The sequence below is a fragment of the Sorex araneus genome, chromosome 1, assembly GCF_027595985.1.
Source record: "Sorex araneus isolate mSorAra2 chromosome 1, mSorAra2.pri, whole genome shotgun sequence".
NCBI classification, from domain to species: Eukaryota; Metazoa; Chordata; class Mammalia; order Eulipotyphla; family Soricidae; genus Sorex; species Sorex araneus.
In genome coordinates this window covers 404485976-404507777 of record NC_073302.1, presented here as the reverse complement: position 1 = coordinate 404507777, position 21802 = coordinate 404485976, and the positions used below count along the sequence as shown (strand labels likewise).

The following is a 21802-nucleotide window of genomic DNA, read 5'->3' as shown; positions in this document are numbered from 1 at the left end:
ACCCGCTATGCTATACTATCACTCCAGCTCTCATTTAGACTGTTGATATTATTTCAAATACCAGACTCAGTATTGAGTGAAGCCAGGAAATGTTAGTGATATAGAAGGAAAATTTTGTTATAGACAGAAAAGCTGTATGTTACATATTTTTTGAGGCAGGACAATAAACTGAAATAAGCAAGAGGAATAAGCAATAAAGAGAATAAGCAAGAGCAACAAAGAGAGCAGATAGTTCCATACTCCGTATAACTATGCACTGCATGTGACTATATTTTCTGGCAGCTAAGTCTATCCAGGACTCTCTTTTCTCTGTATAGCATGGATTTTTCATGTTATTTATTGTTGAAAGAAAGATTGCCTATTTATCTGCAGAGACATTTTCCTGTCACTTAATACAACAAGCTTTGTGAGTTCTACTATTGTTTTCCAGTATTACGTTGTTTTTTTGCTATGGTTGCACAGAAGATTAACTTTTCCAGTGCACTGCTCTTGTATTGATGGTGTGTAAGACCAAGAGTATGTAGCTAGTACCCAAGGAGCACGCAGGTTATGTAAGGAAATTGAGACCAGCATTATCCTGACTGCATCCTCTGTGTAGATTAGACAGAGAATCTCAGGGAAAGTAACGGTCTAAGTTGCTGGTTTCTCTGGGTAACCCTCACTACTTTGGGGTTTGAGTGTCCTCTAATAGAAAATTACCACTGTTTGGAATGTTTAGCTTTTCAACATTCATCTAGACTTTCAATACAGAGTAAGGAAAATGTAAATTAGAATCTATTCCGCATCATAATATATAAAGAACATGGACACTTGTTGAGGACAGCAAAGCATTAATGAATCTTTTGCGCTGTGTTATCAGTTTGTCTAGTGGACTGACCTAGGCCATTTTTTAAAAAATCTATTTGAGGAACAGTATATTTTGTGCTTTACTGCAAAAGGATGAGAAATTTATTCATTTTCTCTGAAAATTTTAAAATAATAATTTCGTTGTTAAGATAGTGTTTCTACCATACGTCTCAGTACCAATATTTCTCTTAGAAATAAGCTCATGGGGGGCTGGAGCAATAGCACAGCGGGTAGGGTGTTTGCCTTGCACGCGGCCGACCCAGGTTCAATTCCCAGCATCTCATATGGTGCCCCAAGCACTGCCAGGAGTAATTCCTGAGTGCATGAGCCAAGAGTAACCCATTGTTACTTGTGCATTGCCGGGTGTGAACAAAAAAGCAAAGAAAAAAATTTAGGCTCATGGATCTATAGAAATTGTATGATTATTTTTTATAACTGCAACAGTCCATGCTATACTACTTGGAAAAAATCATACAGGAATCATTTGGAAGGTAAAATTATATTTTTCATTCTCCGTTTTGATATGTGTTTCTTGGTTTGACTCAAATCCAGGTCAACTGCATGTGAAGAAGCAGGCAGCCGGCCACTATATTACCGCTCTGGCCCTGTTCCATATGTTTGAAAATATTTTTCAAATATATGAAACTACTTTTCAAATACATGGAACAGTTCCTTAACCTTAGATTTCCTGTTTGACTATTTTGAAAATAGTAAGCCAGTTTTTTTGAAAATATTTCTTTATTTGGAATACCAAAGGATTCTCTGAGAAGTTTTCTTTTTGTTGAATTAAGTATTGTATATACACAATGTGTGTGTATATATACAATTAAGTATTGTATAGCAGGTAAGGCACATTAGCCTTGCATGCAGCTGACCTTTATTCAATTCCTGCAACATATATAGTCCCTAAACCCCACCAGGAATGATCCCTAGCCTCACCAGCTGTGACCTATCACATGATAAGGGGGGGGAAAAAGATTTTTACAGTTTACCAGTTTATTATCCTTTTTCCTTCAGTTGTTGGTATTTTGTTGAGAGTTACTTTGAAAATATGTAGATTAAGGCTGGAGTGATAGCACAGCGGGTAGGGCGTTTGCCTTGCACATGGCCAACCTGGGTTCGATTCCCAGCATCCCATATTGTCCCTTGAATACCAACAAGGGTAATTCCTGAGTGCAGAGCCAGGTGTGACCCCTGTGCATTGCTGGGTGTGATCCAAAAAGCAATTATATTAAAAACCTTTTGTCAGCAAATTTATTTCCTTTTACTCCCTTTGTCTGTGTCAGATCTTTTTTCCCATCCATCTCTCAGGGAGCAGTTTTATGTCCTTTGAAATGTCATTGTCATTTCTTTGAATGAGAAGTAGGGTTATATGTTTTAGATTCATTTTGCCTTATTCTTCCTTTTGCTCCAGCCTGGTATCAGCACCTGGCACAGGACTTCTGATTTCTTATATTAGAGAACATTATTTAGGAAGCAGGATTTGGACATCAGATACTATTCACTGCTTTGGAGTCTCTCAACGCGGAACTGGGTTCACACATTTACATACACTTCTTATTTAATGTGTGTATACATATGTATATATATGTGTGTGTGTATACATATTTACATGCACATTTGTATTCGTGCATTCAGTCTGATCATGTCTACTTCTACTGACATGTCACAAGCTTCAAGTTTCTTTTTTAACTGATTTCATGTCAAGAAATGAGGCTGTGCATTGTTCTCAGTGCAATTTCTGGTATCCTTAGTGTACTTGACAAGTCACTTCCTTTCTGCATGCCCTGCGTCTTCCCTCCTTAACCTCGATGTTGCTCAGCCCGGTCAAGTAGCTGTGAATCAGTTCTTTGGGACGGGGCAAAAGGGATGGTAACTTTCCTAGTCCAGGAATATGTTTTTCTTAGTCCACTGAGTTGATTTGTCTTCTTTCATTTCACCAATTCCTTTTTTTTTTCCTTCGAGCTTGTTCCCAAAGAAACTCTGCCCTTCTGACCTCTCCCCAGCACTGCCACATAAAACAGAGCACCCTTATCAGCGATAGAGAGCACCACGCAGTGTCTCCCTTTGAGAGAGAGAAATGTTTGTTCCTCACAGGAAGTGGAGGCTTGTTGTAGGACAGAGTGTGGAAAGTTACCTGGAATCCCCCGTCGTTAAACCGAAGCTGCAGTCAGTGTTGCTGCCGTTTTCAATCACTCATGACCAAGTTTGCGTCTTAAGTTTTTGCCTCCTTCTGCTTGGATGTCTGTCCCTGCTTAAACCTTGTAAAATCTCAGATTCTTTAATGAAAAGGTTGTTGTTCCCAGGTCCTTTATGGCTCAGTGCCCTTATTATTATTTTTTTCTATTATTTTGTTTGCTTTTGTTTGGTGGCCACGCCCATCGGTCCTTAGTGGTTACTCCTGGATCTGTTACCATAAATCACTCTTGGCCTGGCGTGAGATCATATGAGGTGCTGGGGCTTTAGCCCGGCTCTGTCTGTGGAGGACAAGGGCCCTGACTGCTGTGTCATCTCTCCAGCCCCAGCTTTGTCTGCTTATATATGCATATATATTTTTATATGCATCTCTACATATATATAGTACTGTCATCTCATTATTCATCGATTTGCTGGAGTGGGCACCAGTAACGCCTCCATTGTGAGATTTGTTACTGTTTTTGGCATATCGAATTTGCCACAGCCAGCTTGCCAGGCTCTGCCGTGCGGGTGGGATACTCTCGGTAGCTTGCCGAGCTCTCTGAGAGGGATGGAGGAATCGAACCCAGATCGGCCTCGTGCAAGGCAAACGGCCCTACCCGCTATGTTATCGCTCCAGTCCATATATATATATATCTGTAACAAATATTTCCCTCTAAGATTGGTTGCCTCTTACTTTAAACCCCATCAGATGTGGAGTGGTTCTCTTGGAGTTATGGGTGGTGTAAAGTGTGAGTTGATAGGCGGCCCTGGTGGTCCAGGAATAGGTTCACTGGTTTAACCCATATCTTGAAGTGATTGGTTTTTGTTGTTGTTAAGTTTTGTATGTTCTTCATTAACTTGACTATTAGCCCTTTGTAAAGATGTATTGTGAGCAGCTATTTTTATCCCCCATTAAGTAGGATGCCTTTTTTTTCTTAATATTTCTTTCATAATACAAGTGTTTGGTTAAGACACCTCCCCTAATCTGCAACCCACCTAGTGGGAGGGATGGGAAGTGCACAGCATAAGCTAATGTGCTCAACACTCACTCTTGGCTCTGTTTGCAATTGTCACTTCTCCTGGTCCTTGGGGCACAATATCCTGGTGGTGGAGATTGAGCGTGAGTTGACCACTTACCAGGTGAGCCCCCTACCTGCAGTGCTATTTCCCTGGCCTGTATGCAGAAGTTCAGGGATCCCAGTGTCACTCCTGGTGAAAACTCACCTGCCATCTCTGACAGCTCCATGGCGCGTCTGGAGAATCCTGTGTTGTTCAGGCCTCTGGTGCCTTCAGGTCTTGCTGTGCTGAGGAGCAAAGTGGAGCTGTGTCCCTGAACTCTTGTCTGTCTCCCCATGCAGCCCTGACTAAAGGACTTTAAAATATTAATTTTTTTATTTGTTCGAACTCTTTCCTTCCTTTGGTGGTTGCTGCAGAAGCAGCATCAATGCTCCAGGATCAGTTTGTACACTTTGGTGTGGTGCTGCATTTTTAGTTGTGAACACACTTTCGGTTGTATTCTTGCTACTGCTCATAGCTGTTCATAACTTTCTTTTTTAGTACAAAAAATGAGATGAGTCCCAGTTACAGAATTTTAGAGTTGCCCATTATTAAGTTTCAGGCATACCATGTTTCAACACTAAACCCTTTGCCTGTGTCCACATCAGTGTCTGCAGTTTCCTCTGGCCTGTCATTGTGGCATGTATTTTCCCCTCCCCCATTGTCCTAGAATTCCTGTCCCTACTTTATCCCCATCCCCCCTTCCCCGCCACACACCAGTGGCAAGCTTCCTGCTGAAGATCAGTTCTCCTGGTCTTCATTTCTAGTGTTATTCCCATCCAAAGTTTATTTATATCCCAGGTATGAGGGAGATCAGGGATTAAGCTCTGAGCACTGCCAGGTGTGGCTCAGAAACACACACACATACTCTCTTTCTCTGCCCCCCTTGGCCCATGTGTAGAAATATGGTTGATTCTTGGGGCTGGAGTGATAGCACAGCGGGTAGGGCGTTTGCCTTGCACGCAGCCAACCTGGGTTCGATTCTCAGCATACCATATGGTCCCCTGAGCACCGCCAGGAGTAATTCCTGAGTGCAGATCCAGGAATGACCCCAGTGCGTCACCAGGTGTGACCCAAAAAACAAACAAAAAAAAGAAATACGGTTGATTCAGAATCAGATTCTTCCAGGAAGTGGCAAAGTGGCAAAGCTGCTGGTTGGAGCTGCTGAAACCACACCACTTGGCTACCCCACAGCATGTGTCTGCTTGCCCGGGGCTGGGGAGGGATCTGTTTCACTTCAGGACTTTCCACAGAGGACTGCCAATTTAGGACAGATGCAGGAGCATGTGGGTGGGCGTGGGGGTGGGGAAGCACCCAGATGGAAGCCAGGAGTACGTTAATTGGGGAGTGGATTTAACTTGAAGGTTGAAGCTTTGATTATCATTTCAGGTGATTTTAATGATTAGGTGAATTGTTTGTCAAGTGATGGGTTAATTGCTTGTTTTCTCTGGGTAATTTTGGCAGCTATATGTCATCTTAATGTGTGGAGTCCCAAAGACTTTTTTTTTACTATGCTAATGAGGTTGATTATATAAGAAGCAATTTTGTCATCTTAAATGGCTGTAGACAAACCCCTGATACCCTCTCATGGTGTCTCATTAATCTTTAACATTCCTTCAGGTGGGTCTGGGATAATGCCAGGTCAGCTCTGTCCAGAGATGGATTCTCGAGATACAGCCATGTGTGCAGAGAAATAAGAAGCTCTATGCAGCACAGCTAGTAAATACCACTACCATGATTCAAAATAGTGTCTTTGCATTTGTATAATGGTCAGCAGGCAAGTGCTCGAAATTATTTGTTAGCCTCTATGTGAACCTTTCAGGATCTCAACCTGTGGACTTTAGTCTCCCTGCAGTCCTGTTTCTGCATTCATTAAATTTGTCTTAGCATAAAGACAGATTGTTGCCTTTTTTAAGCCATTAACTGGAATCTTCCTGGTTGGGTTTTTTGTTTGCTTGAATATATTATTTTTTCAGGTTTCTCCTAAGAGCTCTCATTCATGAATTTTTGATAAGAATAGGATTAAATTACCCTCAATTGTATCTGATTGACTGCTTTTGAGAGCTTGATTGGGGATTGTAGCAGGGAAGCACAGCTAGAAGTTCGCCCTCACTGAAGGCTGGTTTGTCTCTCTGTTCTGTTATGGCAAGGGAAAAGGGGGACCACCTTGGGGCGCGGGTGGGAGCTCACATCTGGCAGTGCTCAGAGTTTATTTTTGGCCCTGTGCTGATGGATCACTCCTTGTGGTGCTGGGAGCATTTGAGCTGCCAGGACATGTGCACGGTTAGAGCCATCCATCTGGCTCCAGGTGTCACATCTTGACCCGTTACTCCTTCCGTCTTATTATACTTTAATTGTTGTGTAAGAGGCTTCTTTATATTTTTATACTCTTGGTTCTGTTTCATTTTTCGTTTTTTGGGCTTTGCACCACACCAGGGGAAGCTCAGGGTTACTCCTGGCTCTGTGTGCTGGCTTCACTGCTGACTGTTTGGGGGATCATGGGATGTTGGGGGAGGAGCAAGGCAAGCACCCCACCTGCTGTCCTATCACTCCACGCCCCCCTCCCTACTTTTTTCTATATTGGAGATTTATATTTCCACTGGGGTGTATTGAATTTGAATTACTAAGGAGGAAAATAATTGTTTTCTTAGATTTAAAAATTTTAATAGATGCTATGTATAAAATTTTTCAAAATTCAGATGTGTCAAATTTTAGAGTTTGATAGTATTTTAAAATAGTAATTTATTTTTCTTTGTTTTGTAATAGAAATTATGGCACCTAAAACTTATATATTTTTATTTATAAAGACCAGTTATAATAGATTCTCATGAATCAGTTGCTGACAGACGGTTTTTATTTTTTTATTTTTATTTTATTATTTTATTTTTGGTTTTTGGGTCACACCCAGCGATGCACTGGGGTTACTTCTGGCTCTTCACTCAGGAATTACCCCTGGCGGTGCTCAGGGGACCATATGGGATGCTGGGATTAGAACCTGGGTCGGCCGCGTGCAAGGCAAACGCCCTACCCGCTGTGCTATGGCTCCAGACCCAACAGATGATTTTTAAATCAGGCAATGTCTTTTCCTCTTTCATTGAGAAAACACCTAGCATTTAAAATCGCATTTTTATATTTCAGACTTTTTGTTGGTTTACTCATTGTGCTGTATACTTCTTTCATGTTGGAATTGTTGTAGAGAAAAGGGGTATTCAACTTTTGAGTCACTGTCACTGTCCCTGTAGTCCTGTTGTTCATTGATTTGCTGGAGCGGTACCAGTAACGTCTCCATTGTGAGATTTGTTATTACTGTTTTTGGCATGTCGGATACACCATGGGTAGCTTGCCAGGCTCTGCCGTGCAGGCAGGATTCTCGATAGCTTGCTGGGGTCTCTGAGAGGGACAGGAGTCGAACCTGGGTCAGCCGCCGCGAGCAAGCGTGCAAGGCAAATGCCCTACCCACTGTGTTACCGCTTTGCGCAGTGGCAGTATCTTAGCCATTGAGGTTTATCTGAGGCGCGATTATTGCAACTTTTGAGTAAATACCAAAATATAATAGCAAAGAGGACAGTTTATAGCATCCTGTAGATCACCATTCAAAACCTGATTCAGTTTATTCCGTCCTGTTGATACTGCTTTTGATCAAGTACTCTCTAGAGGTTTTTCTCTCATGTGTCGCTCAGTAGGAACTGTGTTAATAAAGTATTACTTGTTTTTCATGACACAATAACTGCAAAGAGTCTAGAATGGGCTTTAATTAGATTCTGTTTGTAACATTTGGAACACCCTGTCATTATTACATATTTGGGGAGGGATCTAGAGTTCGTATGGTGGTGCAGGGCATTTTTTAGATATTCTGTCTGCATGTTGCCCATGGTCATCTTCATATGACATCTGCATTAGCTGTTGTTTTATCAGCCCTCTCTCTGTTGAGGTGTGTGTCTACCTACTTGGACATTTGTCTTGGACATTTCTTCTCACTGCACGCCTTGGGAATGAGGAAGAGACTGGTTAAATATTATATTATTGGGCCAGAGAGACAGTACAGGGGATGAGGTGCTTGCTTTGCATGTAGCCAACTCTGGTTATGTTTCTGGCACCTCTATAGTCTTCCGAGCACTGCAGTGCATATCCCCAAAACGTACAGTACAAATTACATTTTTGTTTTATTTTAAGACCCACCAGAAATTCTTTAGGTCACTCCTATTGCAGTACTTGGGATCAGATCTTGAGTTTCCACATTCATAGCATGTACTCTAGTCTTTTTAGTCATCTCTTTTGCTCTCCCACCCACTCCCCCCAACTGAAATGAAACTCCTGGGCTTTTTGTTTAGTTTTGGTTTTTGGACCACATCCTGCAATGCTCAGGGATTAATCCTACCACTGCACTCAGGGATTTTTCTTGTGTGTTTCTCAGGCGATCAAATGGGGTGGTGGAGATTGAACCAGGTCGGCCACTGTGCAAAGCAAGCACCATACCCACTGTACCTTCGCCCCAGCACTTGATATACAGAATCATTGAAGGGATACAATAGTAGTGATCTATTTTCCCATTTATTGATAGCAGTGCTTTTGGAAACACTGTTGAAGAATTGCTAATATTTTATTTTATGTGCTTTATTTTTTATTTATTATTATTATTATTATTATTATTTGCTTTTTGGGTCCCAGCAATGCACAGGGGTTACTTCTGGCTCTGCACTCAGGAATTACTCCTGGCGGTGCTTGGGGGACCATGTGGGATGCTGGGATTCAAACCTGGCCCTACCCGCTGTGCTATCGCTCCAGCCCCTGTGCTTTATTTTTTGTTTTTAATTTTTTTCTTTTTTATTGAACCACTGTGAGATAGTTCTTTTAAAAGCACTTCATGAATAGACTTCAGTCTTACAGTATTCTAACATTTTATGTGCCTTATTCAATATTTCATACACCTGAAGGTTTCTTTGGGAGTTTTTTTTATATTTTGTTGTTGTTGTTTTAAAAGTCACAACTTTATAATAGTACTTTTCTTGCCAAATTATTGCCCTGCCACCACCACCATAGTGCCCAAGACTGCCTCCCCCTAGTCTTGCCATAGATGCTCAGGACTCAGCTCTGGACTGCTGCTTCTTCTTGCTGCTTGAACCTTCATTTCTTGATTCAAAGTCCAAAGGGTTTTTGTCTTAGGTAATGGCCTCCATTTGGGTTTTGTTCTGTTTGTCTTTGAAGGAAACTAGTTTCATTTAGAGAAATTCACTGAAGAGAAATATAGTAGGAGACCGAGAACAGGGGTTCTTCCAGAAAGGGGAAAAAGCTGAGAGTACTTATCACAGGTTGAAATGGGGGCAAATCTCCAGGGTGAAGAAGCATCTTGTTGGATAGGGTTTTTTTGTTTGTTTGTTTTTTCTTTTTTTTTTTTGTTTGGTGGCCATACCTGTCCTTGCTTCCTCTTGGCTTTGCATTCAGGGTTCACTCACTCTCGGTGTTTTGGGATCCAAATGAGTGTGAAGGACCCAGCCCTGGCCTGTTGGTTGCATGCATAGCCTGCTGTCTTGCCTGCTGTACTTCTCTAGCCCAATGAGATCACCTGGTATTTATCATTCTTTCAATGACTAATTTTGCTTGACATGACTCCTCTAGGTCTATGTTAGAGTTGTAGCTAAAAGCAAGATTTAAGCTTATAGCTGAGCATTGTGTGTATATCACAATTATTTTTTTTACAGTCTCTATGACATTTTCCATAAAGGCTGAACCAAATGACACACTGTGCGAGTTGAGGGCCCACATCTTTACCATCACCAGTTGTTTGCAGTCTTATTACTCACTTAGGACACTTTCAGTGTTGGTAGATGATCTCTCCTTGTCATTTGATTTGTATTTTCCTGGTAGGAAGTTATAATAATCACCTTTTAATATGCTTATTGATCATTTGGTTTCTTCAGGTTAGTGTTCATCTCCAATTATTGTTGGAGTGGTTTGTTTTATTGTTGTTCAGCTTTATGAATGCTTTGTATGTATTTTTTCATTTTCCCATTATCAGATATTCAAGTTGTAAACTTTTTGTTCTTCTTCAATAGGATGTATTTTTATTTTGGTCTTTGATTTTTTTTAATTCGGTATAATCCCAGTTATTTGGCCAATGGAGTTGGTTCATAGATGGAAACCCTTAATGTTAATATATTTGAGAGTTTTCCCTATGTTTCCTTTTATACATTTTATTGATTCTGGTATGATATCAATAATTTCTATCTTTTTTTTTTTTTTTTTTTTGCTTTTTGGGTCACACCCAGCGATGCTCAGGGTGCTTGGGGGACCATATGGGATGCCGGGGATCGAACCCGGGTCGGCCGCGTGCAAGGCAAACGCCCTAACCCGCTTTGCTATCTCTCCGGCCCCTCGATCTATTTTTGAGTTAACTTTTGTATATGGTGTAAGACTTCAGTCCAACTTCACTTTCTTTCCTACTGGCTATCCCATTTCCCAAACACCACTTGTTGAATAGACCTTTTTTGCCTCACTTGATGAACCAGTAGCTTTGTTTGTTTATTTGTTGTTCTGAGCTTTCTGTTCTGTTAAGTTGATCTGAAAGTCTGCTTTCATTCCATTATGATACTGGTTTAATAACTATGAAGATGAATTTGAAATTTACTTTGAAATTTAATCACTATAAAGTTTGGTTTAAAATTGTGCTTCTCATTCTCAGACTTGTTTTGGCCATTATGAGAGTTTTATGGTTTCCTATAAATTTCAATAGTATATTTATGTCCTTGAAAAGTGCTGTTGGAACTTTGAAAAGGATTCCATTGAATCTCTGCAATACTTCGAGTAGTATTGAAATTTTCATGTTTGTTCTAATCTGTGATATAGGTGTAGTTTGCCACCCCCTTTTTTTTTTTTTTTGGTGTGTGTGTGGGTGTGGGTGTGTGTGTGTTTTGAGAGAAAGACAGACTTGGGGAAGGAGAGTGGTGGGAGGGCAACTGGGGATATTGGTGGTGGGAAATGTATTTCTTTTGATAGTGTCATAGTTTTCAATGTCTGAGATGTTGTTTTGGAGCAGGGACACACCCAGCCGTGCTAAGGGCTTACTCCTGGCTCTTTGCTTGGGGATCATGGATGGGTTGAGATATCATATGTGTTCCCAGTAATTGAATTCTGATCAGCCTTGTTGAAGGCAGACACTCTGTTCACAATACTATTGTTCCAGCCCCATTAGTGTTTCAGACTTTGACTTTGCATGTAAAATTGATTCCTAGGTATTTGATGTTTTGGGGTACAATGGTAAATTCTTCTTGTTTTGTTGGCCACATTAAGTGATGCTTAGAGTGTATGCCTGGATCTTTGCGAAGGGATCACTCCCCTGGTGCTCAGGGAACACTTGTGTGGCATCAGGGATGAAATCAGTTTTGGCTGCATTAAAGAAGGCACCTTAGGCCCTGTACTGTTTTCGTTTTGAATTCTCTTTTATGCTTCCCTAGAGAAATGCAGTAGAGTTTCCTTTGTTGGTTTTTTAGCCTGGTATGATGTTGGATTGCTTTATGGGGTATTTTTGTGGTGGAGCCTTTTGGAGTTTCACGTAATGTTGTTCTGCTAGATGATCAAAGTATATAAAATTAGACATGTGAATTTGTAAAAAATCAGGATAAGCATGTACTAACATTTTTTTTTTAGGTTTGAATTTGTATTTTAGAATTAACTTTTCTGACCCCTCCTATTGACTTGGCTTCTTTTGAGCACTGTATTCTTAGCTAGTCTGTGGGCTCCAGAGAGAGCCGGACTACACTAGTAATTTCCTTTGCTCAACTTTCAAACTCCCATTGAGCACAGTTACTGCTGTGCTTAAGCTGTCATTATACTGGAAATAGTACTCGTCTATTTTTGCTCACACATACACACAGGCTGATTGAGAATTCAGTCTGAAATGTACAATCGTGACAGAAGTTTCTTTATACATAATTAAATGTTAATGGCAATGTACAATTAATTGTAAATAGCTTTTAATTAAACTATCAAGTATTCTCTGTGCACTGAGACCTGGAAACAGTCTTTAGTTGTTAAAAATGGGGCATGTATTTTACTGCTGGACAGAAAATAGGCTTTGTAGGGAGAGGCAGTTTCCAGTCCTGAACCTACTTTTTAGTGTCTACGAGACTGCGCTCATTCCAGCAGTGTAGAAATAATACCATCTACTTTGCAAAATAGTAAGAAATTAGGGACATCACTGTTTCTTTACCTTTTTTTAAATTGTAGTTTAGAGTCATTGACATTATGATATGACATTTATGATTTTGACATTTATGGGTTTCGGTTTGTCATTATTCCATACTGGAGATTCTCTTGTTTTGTTCTTCTGTGTTCTAAAGGAGAGTGAGACCACCTGATTTATATTTTCCTTCTCTCTCTGACCTCCAGGCAGTATACCCTTCAGCTTCATCCATGTTGTTTCAAACCTAATGAATTTTTTTTATACAGCTGCATGGTATCCCAGTGTTCACATATACCACTTTTTGTGGTGGGTTGTGCCCGGGGATTAATCCTGGTGGTAATCAAGGGACAATATGTAGTTCATGAAATAAAATGAGATCAGTTGTGTGCAATGCAAGGTGCTTTAATTTCTGAACTATCTCTTTTCACCCTCACAACTATTTACCACCTCTCCAGTCTTTTTAATATTTCTTCCTTTTTTTTTCTTTTTTCTTTTTCAAGTGCAGAAATTAAAGCTCTCCTTCCCGAATCCCATTCACTCTTTCTTTGTTGCACTCCTATCCTCTTCTCTTAATAACTTCTCTTGTCAATGCCCACTGATTTCATTTTGTTTAGTCTTTAGTTCATCACCTGTATCTATTTCAGATAGGTGTAAAATCATCCTTGTCTTGTCTTCCTTTGAATTTACTCCACTTTGCATAATCCTCTTGTTCTGTCCATTGTTTTAGGAATACCAAAATCTCTTTATAATTCTTTTCTTATCTTTTTGTTTGTTTAGTTTGTTTTGGGGCCACACTTGGTAGTGCTCAGGGCCTGCTCCTCACTCTATTTGGGATCACTCTATGCAGTTTCAGGGGGCTAGAGATTGAACCTGAGTCGTGCAAGGGAAGTGACCTACCAGCTGCACCATGGCTTTCATCCCTGATCCTTAAATATTTTGTGGTGTAGGATGACTAGCTCTGAGAGGCATTGGTTTTAAGCACATCTATGACTAGATTTTGCCTCACGCTTTATTTTATTACGGGTTCACACCTGTATTAAAGATCTGGGACTTTGAAAACTCCCTTGATCAGGAAACATGCTCTATTTTGTCAAAGGAAAGTTTTCTTAAACACAAAATTTTCCTTCTATCTTTCCTATCTTTCCTGTGTGTTCCCTCTGGCATACCTGCTATATCTTTTAGTTTAGTTTTTGTTTCATGGAGCATGGTTATTAATGTACAGTGCCCTTTGTACTTGAAAAGTGAGTTTTTGCTTTTTCTTTTTGTAGTTATTTTTTGTGATTGAACAGTATAAAGTTGTATGGTGAAAAATGGATATTAGTGGTTTAGAGCAATAGTGCAGTGGGTTGGGCACTTGTGCATAGAAGACTTGGTTCAATCCCTGGCACTTCATATGATCCCAGATCCTGCCAGGAGCAGACCCTCGAGCACAGCCAGGTGCCATCTTTCCCTCTTCCCCCTCCCCCCAATAGAACAAACTGATATCCAATAAAACTGGGGTCCAGAGAAATAGTATAAACCATTTGCCTTGTGGCCTACCCTGATTCCATGTCCAGTACCACGTATGCCTTTTGAGCACTTCTCAGAGTGAATTCTAAACACAGAGCCAGGAGTAAACTCTGAGCACTGGCAGGTGTCGTCCAAGCCTCCCCCCTTTGTGCTCCCACCCCACCTTTTCCCCCATGGAGAATAATACCAAATACTCAGACGAATAAAATAGATTTAAAGGTCCTGACAGATTTTCACATATTTAAATGAATAAAGAAAGGAGCCAAAAGCCTAGAATGGAGAAAGGAAAGCCTTTGAGAACTGTTTCACCATATACATAAAATGAACTCAAATGGAATCAAGACGTAGACATGTGATCTGAGACCACAAAGTCTGTACAGAAATTTTGGGTAAACACTCCACCATAACTCTTTACTGGTATATTCAGTGATTTACTTACATTGTCAAAGAAAACCAAACTGAATAATATCAAACTTAAAAGCTGCTACACTGATAAGAACCTGTCCCTAAAACAAAAGAACATCCTACTGGATGGGAGGAAATATTTCCTCACCATACTATTCCAAAGAGCACGATACAGAAAGCAGTCACAAAACATCAAAAATACAGGCACCCCATCTCATAAAGGACAATATATCAACAAACACTTCTATAAGAGGATACATACAGATGGCCAATAATCACATGAAGAATGCAAATCAAAATGAAAATAAGATAGCACTTCATACTAAAAAAAGAATATCAGAAAGGCAGAAACAAGTGTTTGCTGACACATGGAAGAAAAATTACTCCCATTCACTGGCTGTGGGAATGCAGACTGGTTCAGTCTCTTTGGAGAAAATAGTGCACACATTATTCAGACAATTAAAAATAGACCTCTATAATCTTGTAATTCCACTCCTAGGTTTCTGTTCCAGTCACACACTATTTAACAAGGTAAATTCATGGCTATAGTTATTGCAGCTGGGTTTCCAAAAATTAAAATCTGGGAACAATTCCGGTACATATGGACAAATGAATAAGTACGTGGTCAGCGAGATAGTACAGCAGATATGGTTCTAGCCTCTTGACCTGGGTTTAGCCCCTAGCCACACAACCCCCTCCCTTCCAACACCCCCCCCCCCCCCCCCCCCACGGCTCAGAGGCAGGAGTCAGCCCTGAGCATATCCAGGTGTGTCTCAAGCAAACAACAACAAAGATGTTGTAATAAACCATTGTGTGGTTTATTACACAATGGAAAACTTAGTTAAAAGATGAAGACTTTGATTTCACTGCAACCTGGATAATACTAGACAATGTTATGCTCGGCAAAATAAGTCAGAAGGAAAAATAAGCAGATGGTGTTTTTTGTGGTCTGCAAAGAAAAGAAGCAAGGGAAGTGCCCCACCTACTGTACTACCTCGACCCCTGATAGAATGTTTGGTTCCATACTTAACTTGCAGTGTGAGGCACTGAGTTCAGTTTTGGTCACCTTTGCCACCCCGTCCACTCTCAATGTTTTTTAAAGTTTTTTTTTCCCCTTCCTGTTGTGTTGAGATATCATTGCCAAGCAAGCTTGTATACATTTAAGGTGTAAACTAAAAGAATGTGACATATGTATAGAGTGTGAAATATCACTACCATAAATAGAGCAAGGCCAGTTTATCCATGTAATAGTGTAATATATTTATTACTAATTTTGTTCCTAAGTTCATATCTTTTGCCAAAAATGCTTATGTTAATTTTGCTATTAAAAGTTGGGAGAAGGAAATATTGGGAATCAGATGTTAGAAACTCAGTGTTTGGTCAGGAACCTTTCCCACCTTGTTTTAATATTCATAGTCATTTGGTCTTTCTTCTTTAGTTGTTTTTTTGTTTTTGGGTTGCACTTAGCTTCACACAGGGCTTAACCCTCCTGGGTGTGGCTTGGGGGACACCATATGAGGTGCCTGGGATCAAATCAGTCCATTCCAGACTAGAGCCTTTCCTGCCTTACTAATGCTCTGGCCCTCACCCTGTTTCTTGAAGGATTGCTTAGTCCTACCCTTGTGGCCGATGGCATACATGGCCTGTATAGATGCAGTGCTTTAGATCCTTCAGTTTCGGGTAGCCTCTCACTAATAGACACGAGACATCAGTGACTTTCTTGAGAGTAAATACTGAGCAGATTTAAAAGTAAAACATAACATCCTGGCAGCAGAGAGATAACACATGGCTCATGATGCATATCGTCCACTCAGATTTGCACCCCAGCACTGTGTGGCTGTTGGAGGATCTCTGGATGCCCTTGTATGGTCCCCAGCACTTCAGGGACTCTATCCTCAGGACTTCCCTTGCAAGGAATTATTTGCTCTATTAGCTCAGTATTGGGGGGTGGGGGGGAGCGGGGTAGCAGTCTCCCTGAGCACTTTGTAAAAAACTAAGGCTAGCCATGGGGCAAGTGCACTCGTGGGCTCTCCAGGCGGCTCTGTCTCACTGCCCGCGTTCTGTGCCCTGGAGCCACAGTGTGTGGACTGGATCAGGACGGCTGGTGGTCAAGGAAAGGCTAAGGAAGACCAAGGACCAAGCTAGTTGCTGATTAGTTATTCAGTCTTTCATCTTTCTCATCTCCCTTACTCCCAGCTCTGGCCTCTCTCTGGATCAATTGCTGCCACCTTCTCTTGTGTCTCTCCTCCCTTTTTCCTCTGTCCACCTTGCCCCTAGGTTATACCCAGCCAGGTAGCAAAATCAACATAATAAAGCCCTTCCTTCCCTTTAAACCTTCCTGTCAGGCTTAAAGGGAACATAACCTAGGGCGTTTTTAAAGCCCTTCCTGACTGCCAGTAGGCAAAATACCTCTTAAGGGTTTTTTCTCCTCTCCCCATTCCAAACACTCATTAACGTCTTAATACTAGTTATTTTTGCATGGACACAGTAAGAGATACATTGAGGTTTGCAAGGCAGCTCTCCTGGCAACTTCTTGCCACAGGCTCAGACCACAGCACTCAGGCCAGATTAATCATTCCTCACCCTAGCAGGGTCCAAATCTGGTTATCACTGTTTGGATCATGACAACATTTGTCCATGATCAAGCTCTTATAGTTAAGCATTAGGCACTTTGGCCAGGCCCATCTCGATGCCAGGGTAGCACACAACTCACTGCTTACCCAGGGTCCTTCTTGTCCCACTTGGGGATGCTAGGAAGTAAGGGCAGCTGAGGCTTAGGTCAAGAGAACAGATGCCCTGGAGGAAAATATCATGTAGAGTCAAATGACTCCCAGGTTACAAAAGAATAACATTTGTTAAGTCTTCCTGTGTCCATACAAAAAGGACTTGCTATGAATAAACTATGCAAAGGACTCAAGGAGAAGAGAAAAACATTATTTATAAGTCAACAGAACACTAAGAAAGAAGCTACAAATAAACAAAGAGGAATAGGAGAACTGTAAAGGGAGTAACCCAATAAACCTAAACTACCTGAAGCTGTGTTATCCTACACACTTCTTGTCAGCAAAAACCCACTCCCAATAGTACTTGCACTAAAAAGTAGTAGGCATTAGGAAATCAAAGTCACAAAGACTGTTTTAGGAAAATTTCAAGTTGTGTGACCTTTTCTGGGAAAAGTGTGTTACTGTACATATGTAGCCTGCTTGTTTGACTGAACTTGAGAGAATCTGGGGTGAGGCAGGGATAGGGAGAACGAAGAAGAAAGGGAAGGGGTGGGGGAAGTGTCTGCCTTAGATTGGGGAGGATGGTGGGGGCTGGGGAAACTGGGGACATTGGTGTTGGGATATTTACACTGGTAAAGGGACAGGTATTGGAACACTGGCTCGCTGAGGAAAAAATGCTTAGGGGCAGAGAAATAGGAATTTTGGTGCTTGCTTTGCTGATGGCTGAGCTCTGCATGGTCCCCTGAGCACTACTTACTGGGTGTGACCCAACACAGACCAAAAATCTTAAAAGAAGGCATGGGCCTACAGAGTCGGGGAGGGTATAGAAGCAGCCTTCTGTTCTCAGGGCTCACTGCGGGCCGGGCTCAGGAGTGCCAGCAGTCACACCCTGGTTAGCCATGTGGAACCCAAGAGCCCTGCCTGTTGTGTTGTCTCTCTGGACTTACTAGGCCTTTTAAATTTTTTTTTTCTTTTGGGTCACACCTGGCGATGCACAGGGGTTACTCCTGGCTCTGCACTCAGGAATTACCCCTGGCAGTGCTCAGCGACCATATGGGTTGCTGGGAATTGAACCTGGGTCGGCCGCATGCAAGGCAGACGCCCTACCCTCTGTGCTATTGCTCTAGCCCCCTGGGCCGCCTTCTTTTTTTAAAAAAGAAGGTTTTCAAAAAAAGGTTATTGCAGGAAAAAATGTTTTATTTGAAAGGAAGAGATGAGGTGACTTTCTGTTGACATTTTATATATATATATATATATATATATATTTTTTTTTTCTTTTATGACAGGTGGATACCATCCAGTGAAAATTGGAGACTTGTTTAATGGCCGGTATCATGTTATCAGGAAGCTCGGATGGGGACACTTCTCGACTGTGTGGCTGTGCTGGGATATGCAGTAAGTCTTCCTTGTGTCTTGTGCTGTGGGTTCTCTGGGTCTGTGCCAAGGGTTTGTCTTTTACAGCTGCTACAACTGAGGGCACCCCTAATTCATGTGGAGTGCTTGCGCGTAGCCCTGTAGACATTTTCCCCCAGCTGCTTAGTTACTGCCCCCTTACTGTAAAACACTGATAACTTTCTCTCCTGTCACATCTGAGGTTATCATTGATATCTTTTTATTTCCATTTTGGTTCCTCCTCCATAGTTAAAATATAATACATTCAGGGCCCGAGAGAGAGCCAGGTGGTCAAACACTTACTTGCGTTGCATACCACTGACTTGGGTCCTATCCCTGGTGTCCCACACAGTCAACCAAGCACTGCCGGGATTCATCCCTGGATTAGCTCCAGAAGTTATCCCTGAGAATTGCTCACTGTTGCCCCAAAACAAAACCAAAAAATTGCACAGCTATAAAACATTGTAGAGAAGTTTTAGGTTAATGGTTTCTGACTTTAATTTTTTTCTATTTAGCTATCATTATTTAAATAATACAGTTTCATGCATGCCAGCATCACACCCACTCATGCCCTTCATGTCAGCATCCCTCCGCCAAGGCGTCACTGTCCCTTCCTATCTACCCTCTTGGGAAACTCAGCTCCTTACGTTGAGTCTCTCTGTCTGTTGCCATAGACTAGTTGGTATCCGCTCACTAGATGCTTCTTTATACTCCACATCTGAAGGAAATCGTGCCTATCCTGTCCCTCTGCTTCTGACTGATTTCTCTCAGAATGGCTCCCTGTATTTATTCCCACACTCGGAGAAGAGTGCATGGTTTCATGTTATTGTTACTGAATTTGTTTGACCCAGGGATTGGGGGGTTTGGGCCATACCTGGCTGTGCTCAGAGCTTACTCCTGTTTCTATGCTCAGGGATTCCTCCTGGTGGTGGTTGGGGTTGAGGTGTCAGGACTTGAACCGTAGTTGGCCACAGGAAGGCCAGGGCCCTACCTGCTGTGACAATCTCTCTGGCTCCGAATTTTTTCTTTTTTATCCTGTGGCCTATAGTATGAAACTGCATTCTTAGTCTGCATATAAATTGAGTCTGTGTGTATGGACTAGAACAGCAGTCAAAGGATTTACCCTTATATGTGATGAGTACAAACCTTTATAGTTTACTGGTATATATTTTTTTCCTATTAGAAAAAACAAACACAAATTTCAGAAATGTGGCATTTGTACCCATGGCTCCATGGCTGGAGAATTTTTAAATTATTCATATTACTGTTAATTATTCCTTTCCTTTGTGATCTTTGTTGCTGCCAGGCTGGAAGTTGTATGCCCCTGGGCTCAAATGTTCAGGTGTTTCTTTGTGTAGTGTGGCAGGGTGTTCATGCTTGGTTGTTGTGCTGCGTGGAAAAGTATCATTTATATGAAAGCTTTTCAAAATTTTCTCTTTCTTGGAAAGTGTATTAATCACCTCTGTTTATTATGTCAAACAATGTATTGTTTTTTTTTCCCAAGGGGGAAACGATTTGTTGCAATGAAAGTTGTAAAAAGTGCTCAACATTATACAGAGACAGCCTTGGATGAAATAAAATTGCTCAAATGTGTAAGTACTACAAATACTGTGAATGATAAAGGAGGCATTGTTGATAAATTCTTCCACAAAAATTTTCTCGGCTGGTTTTTACTCAAGTAAAATTGAATATATGTTTTATCAGTTCTCATCCTGAATCTTCTCTGAAAACATCACTATTTTTGCATTTAGTGCATGTGCTGCCTGGGGGCTCTCAGGAGCTGCTCCGGGCTATGTACTCCCAAGGGTGCCGCGTAGTACTGGCACTTGAACTTGGGCCTGCCGCATGCAAAATGCTGCCCATGGAAACATCGCTTGGTAAAACAGTTTTGATTACTGTGACTTTCTGTTAAACATTTTTGCTTCCTTTTTCTTACCACAGGTTCGAGAAAGTGATCCCAATGACCCAAATAAAGACATGGTTGTTCAGCTAATTGATGACTTCAAGATTTCAGGCATGAATGGAATTCATATCCTTATTCACAGTTCTGTTACTTCCTGACAGTGGAATTATATTTTAGTTTACTTTTTAAATTTAAGGCCTAGAAATATTTCAAGCCTGTATAAACTTCTACTTTCTGCTTCATCATTCACTGTGACATACCAGTTACTGTTATTCATAAAATCTGAAGCAATTTGTCTGACAGGCTCTGTCAGGGCCTTTGCTGATTTTCTTTTGTGTAGTAATAATCTTAAATATTTTTATATCAGCGTAGATTTTGTTGTAGGATTTATTTTGTCTATTTTTATCGAAGTGAGTTATAAATGTATTGGCGTTGCTTGAAACTTAAAAGAGAATAATACTATCTGCTGGAGTATCACAAGAGGTTGATATATTCATTAACACAGATAGCTGTTCTACTAATGTCAAAGTAATAAAGTTTACTTCATCCTTCAAAGTTTCATATTTCTCCAGGGAGAATATGGAAGTATTTTTGCTTGATGCACTTTGCTTACACATTGAATATGAATACTTAAAACACTCATTAAAAGTCATTCTCTGTAAATCTGACAAAGGTTAGTGCTTAGTGGATGAGACTTCCTTTTTTCCTCAAAGTATTTATCTTGTAAATTTTCCAATTCTTAAAGTAAAGAATGTAATACAGTGATTTTCTATAGATCCATTATTCATATTCAACAGTCCTCAAGTTCTTTGCATGATTGCTTGATCTATTATTTCTTGCTGAATCTTGCTGAATTATTTCTAAGAAAAATCCTAGAACTTCTGTTTTTACCAGCATAAATGTTCACTGTATCACTGTCATCCCCTTGTTCATTGATTTGCTCGAGCAAGAGCCAGTAACATCTTCAAAATGTTATTGACAGTAATTTCCTTTGCACACATAAACCTATTGGTAAAGTTTATAAGTTAAGCATAATAAAAGCAATAACACAATGAGCAGTTTTGACAGTGTATAGTAATGCATAATTCTGGTCTCTGTCACCTAAATGACATTGATTGAGTTAGAACTCAAACGTATAAAATTGTTGATCTAACTCTTCTCAGAGTATTGATAAACCTGCATTTTGTTTAACAAGTAAAAATAGCTCTCCTTCCCCTATTTTCAAAATGTTGCAATACCATTTGGTTTTTTTTGTCTTACAATTATTATATAGTAGAGTTGTTGAGCTATCATTCTGGCTATTTGTGGTTTACTAGAATTCCCATTAAAAACAGTAAAGGTAAATAAAAAAGACACTCCAGACTTCTGTTGGATTTGGACTTAATGCAATACATTAAATTTATTGTAGTCTTCCACTTCAAAAACAACAACAGAAAATTGTTGTTTTGAAGGGAGGGTTTGGGCCGCAGCTTAGGAAAGACCCCTCGTGGTGCTTGGGGCAAGTATATGGTGCCAGGATTTTGATCAGGTCAGCAGAAGGCCAGGAAGGACCTTCCGTCCTGTGTCACCGCCCCCCAGGATTGTCATTGTACAGTTGTAAGGGCGAGCTGC

At 40.8% G+C, this 21802-nt stretch overlaps 1 protein-coding gene across 5 annotated transcripts in view; it reads left to right on the top strand.

Annotated features, from left to right (window-relative positions):
- Window positions 1-21802, top strand: part of SRPK2 (SRSF protein kinase 2) — a 219534-nt gene that overhangs the window by 159549 nt on the left and 38183 nt on the right. For all 5 annotated transcript variants that reach the window (XM_055130757.1, XM_055130734.1, XM_055130764.1 and 2 more), the window contains 3 exons: window positions 18183-18291; window positions 19793-19880; window positions 20230-20319. In XM_055130757.1, coding sequence (XP_054986732.1) covers window positions 18183-18291; window positions 19793-19880; window positions 20230-20319 — 287 coding nt within the window. The remainder of the gene's footprint in view (window positions 1-18182; window positions 18292-19792; window positions 19881-20229; window positions 20320-21802) is intronic.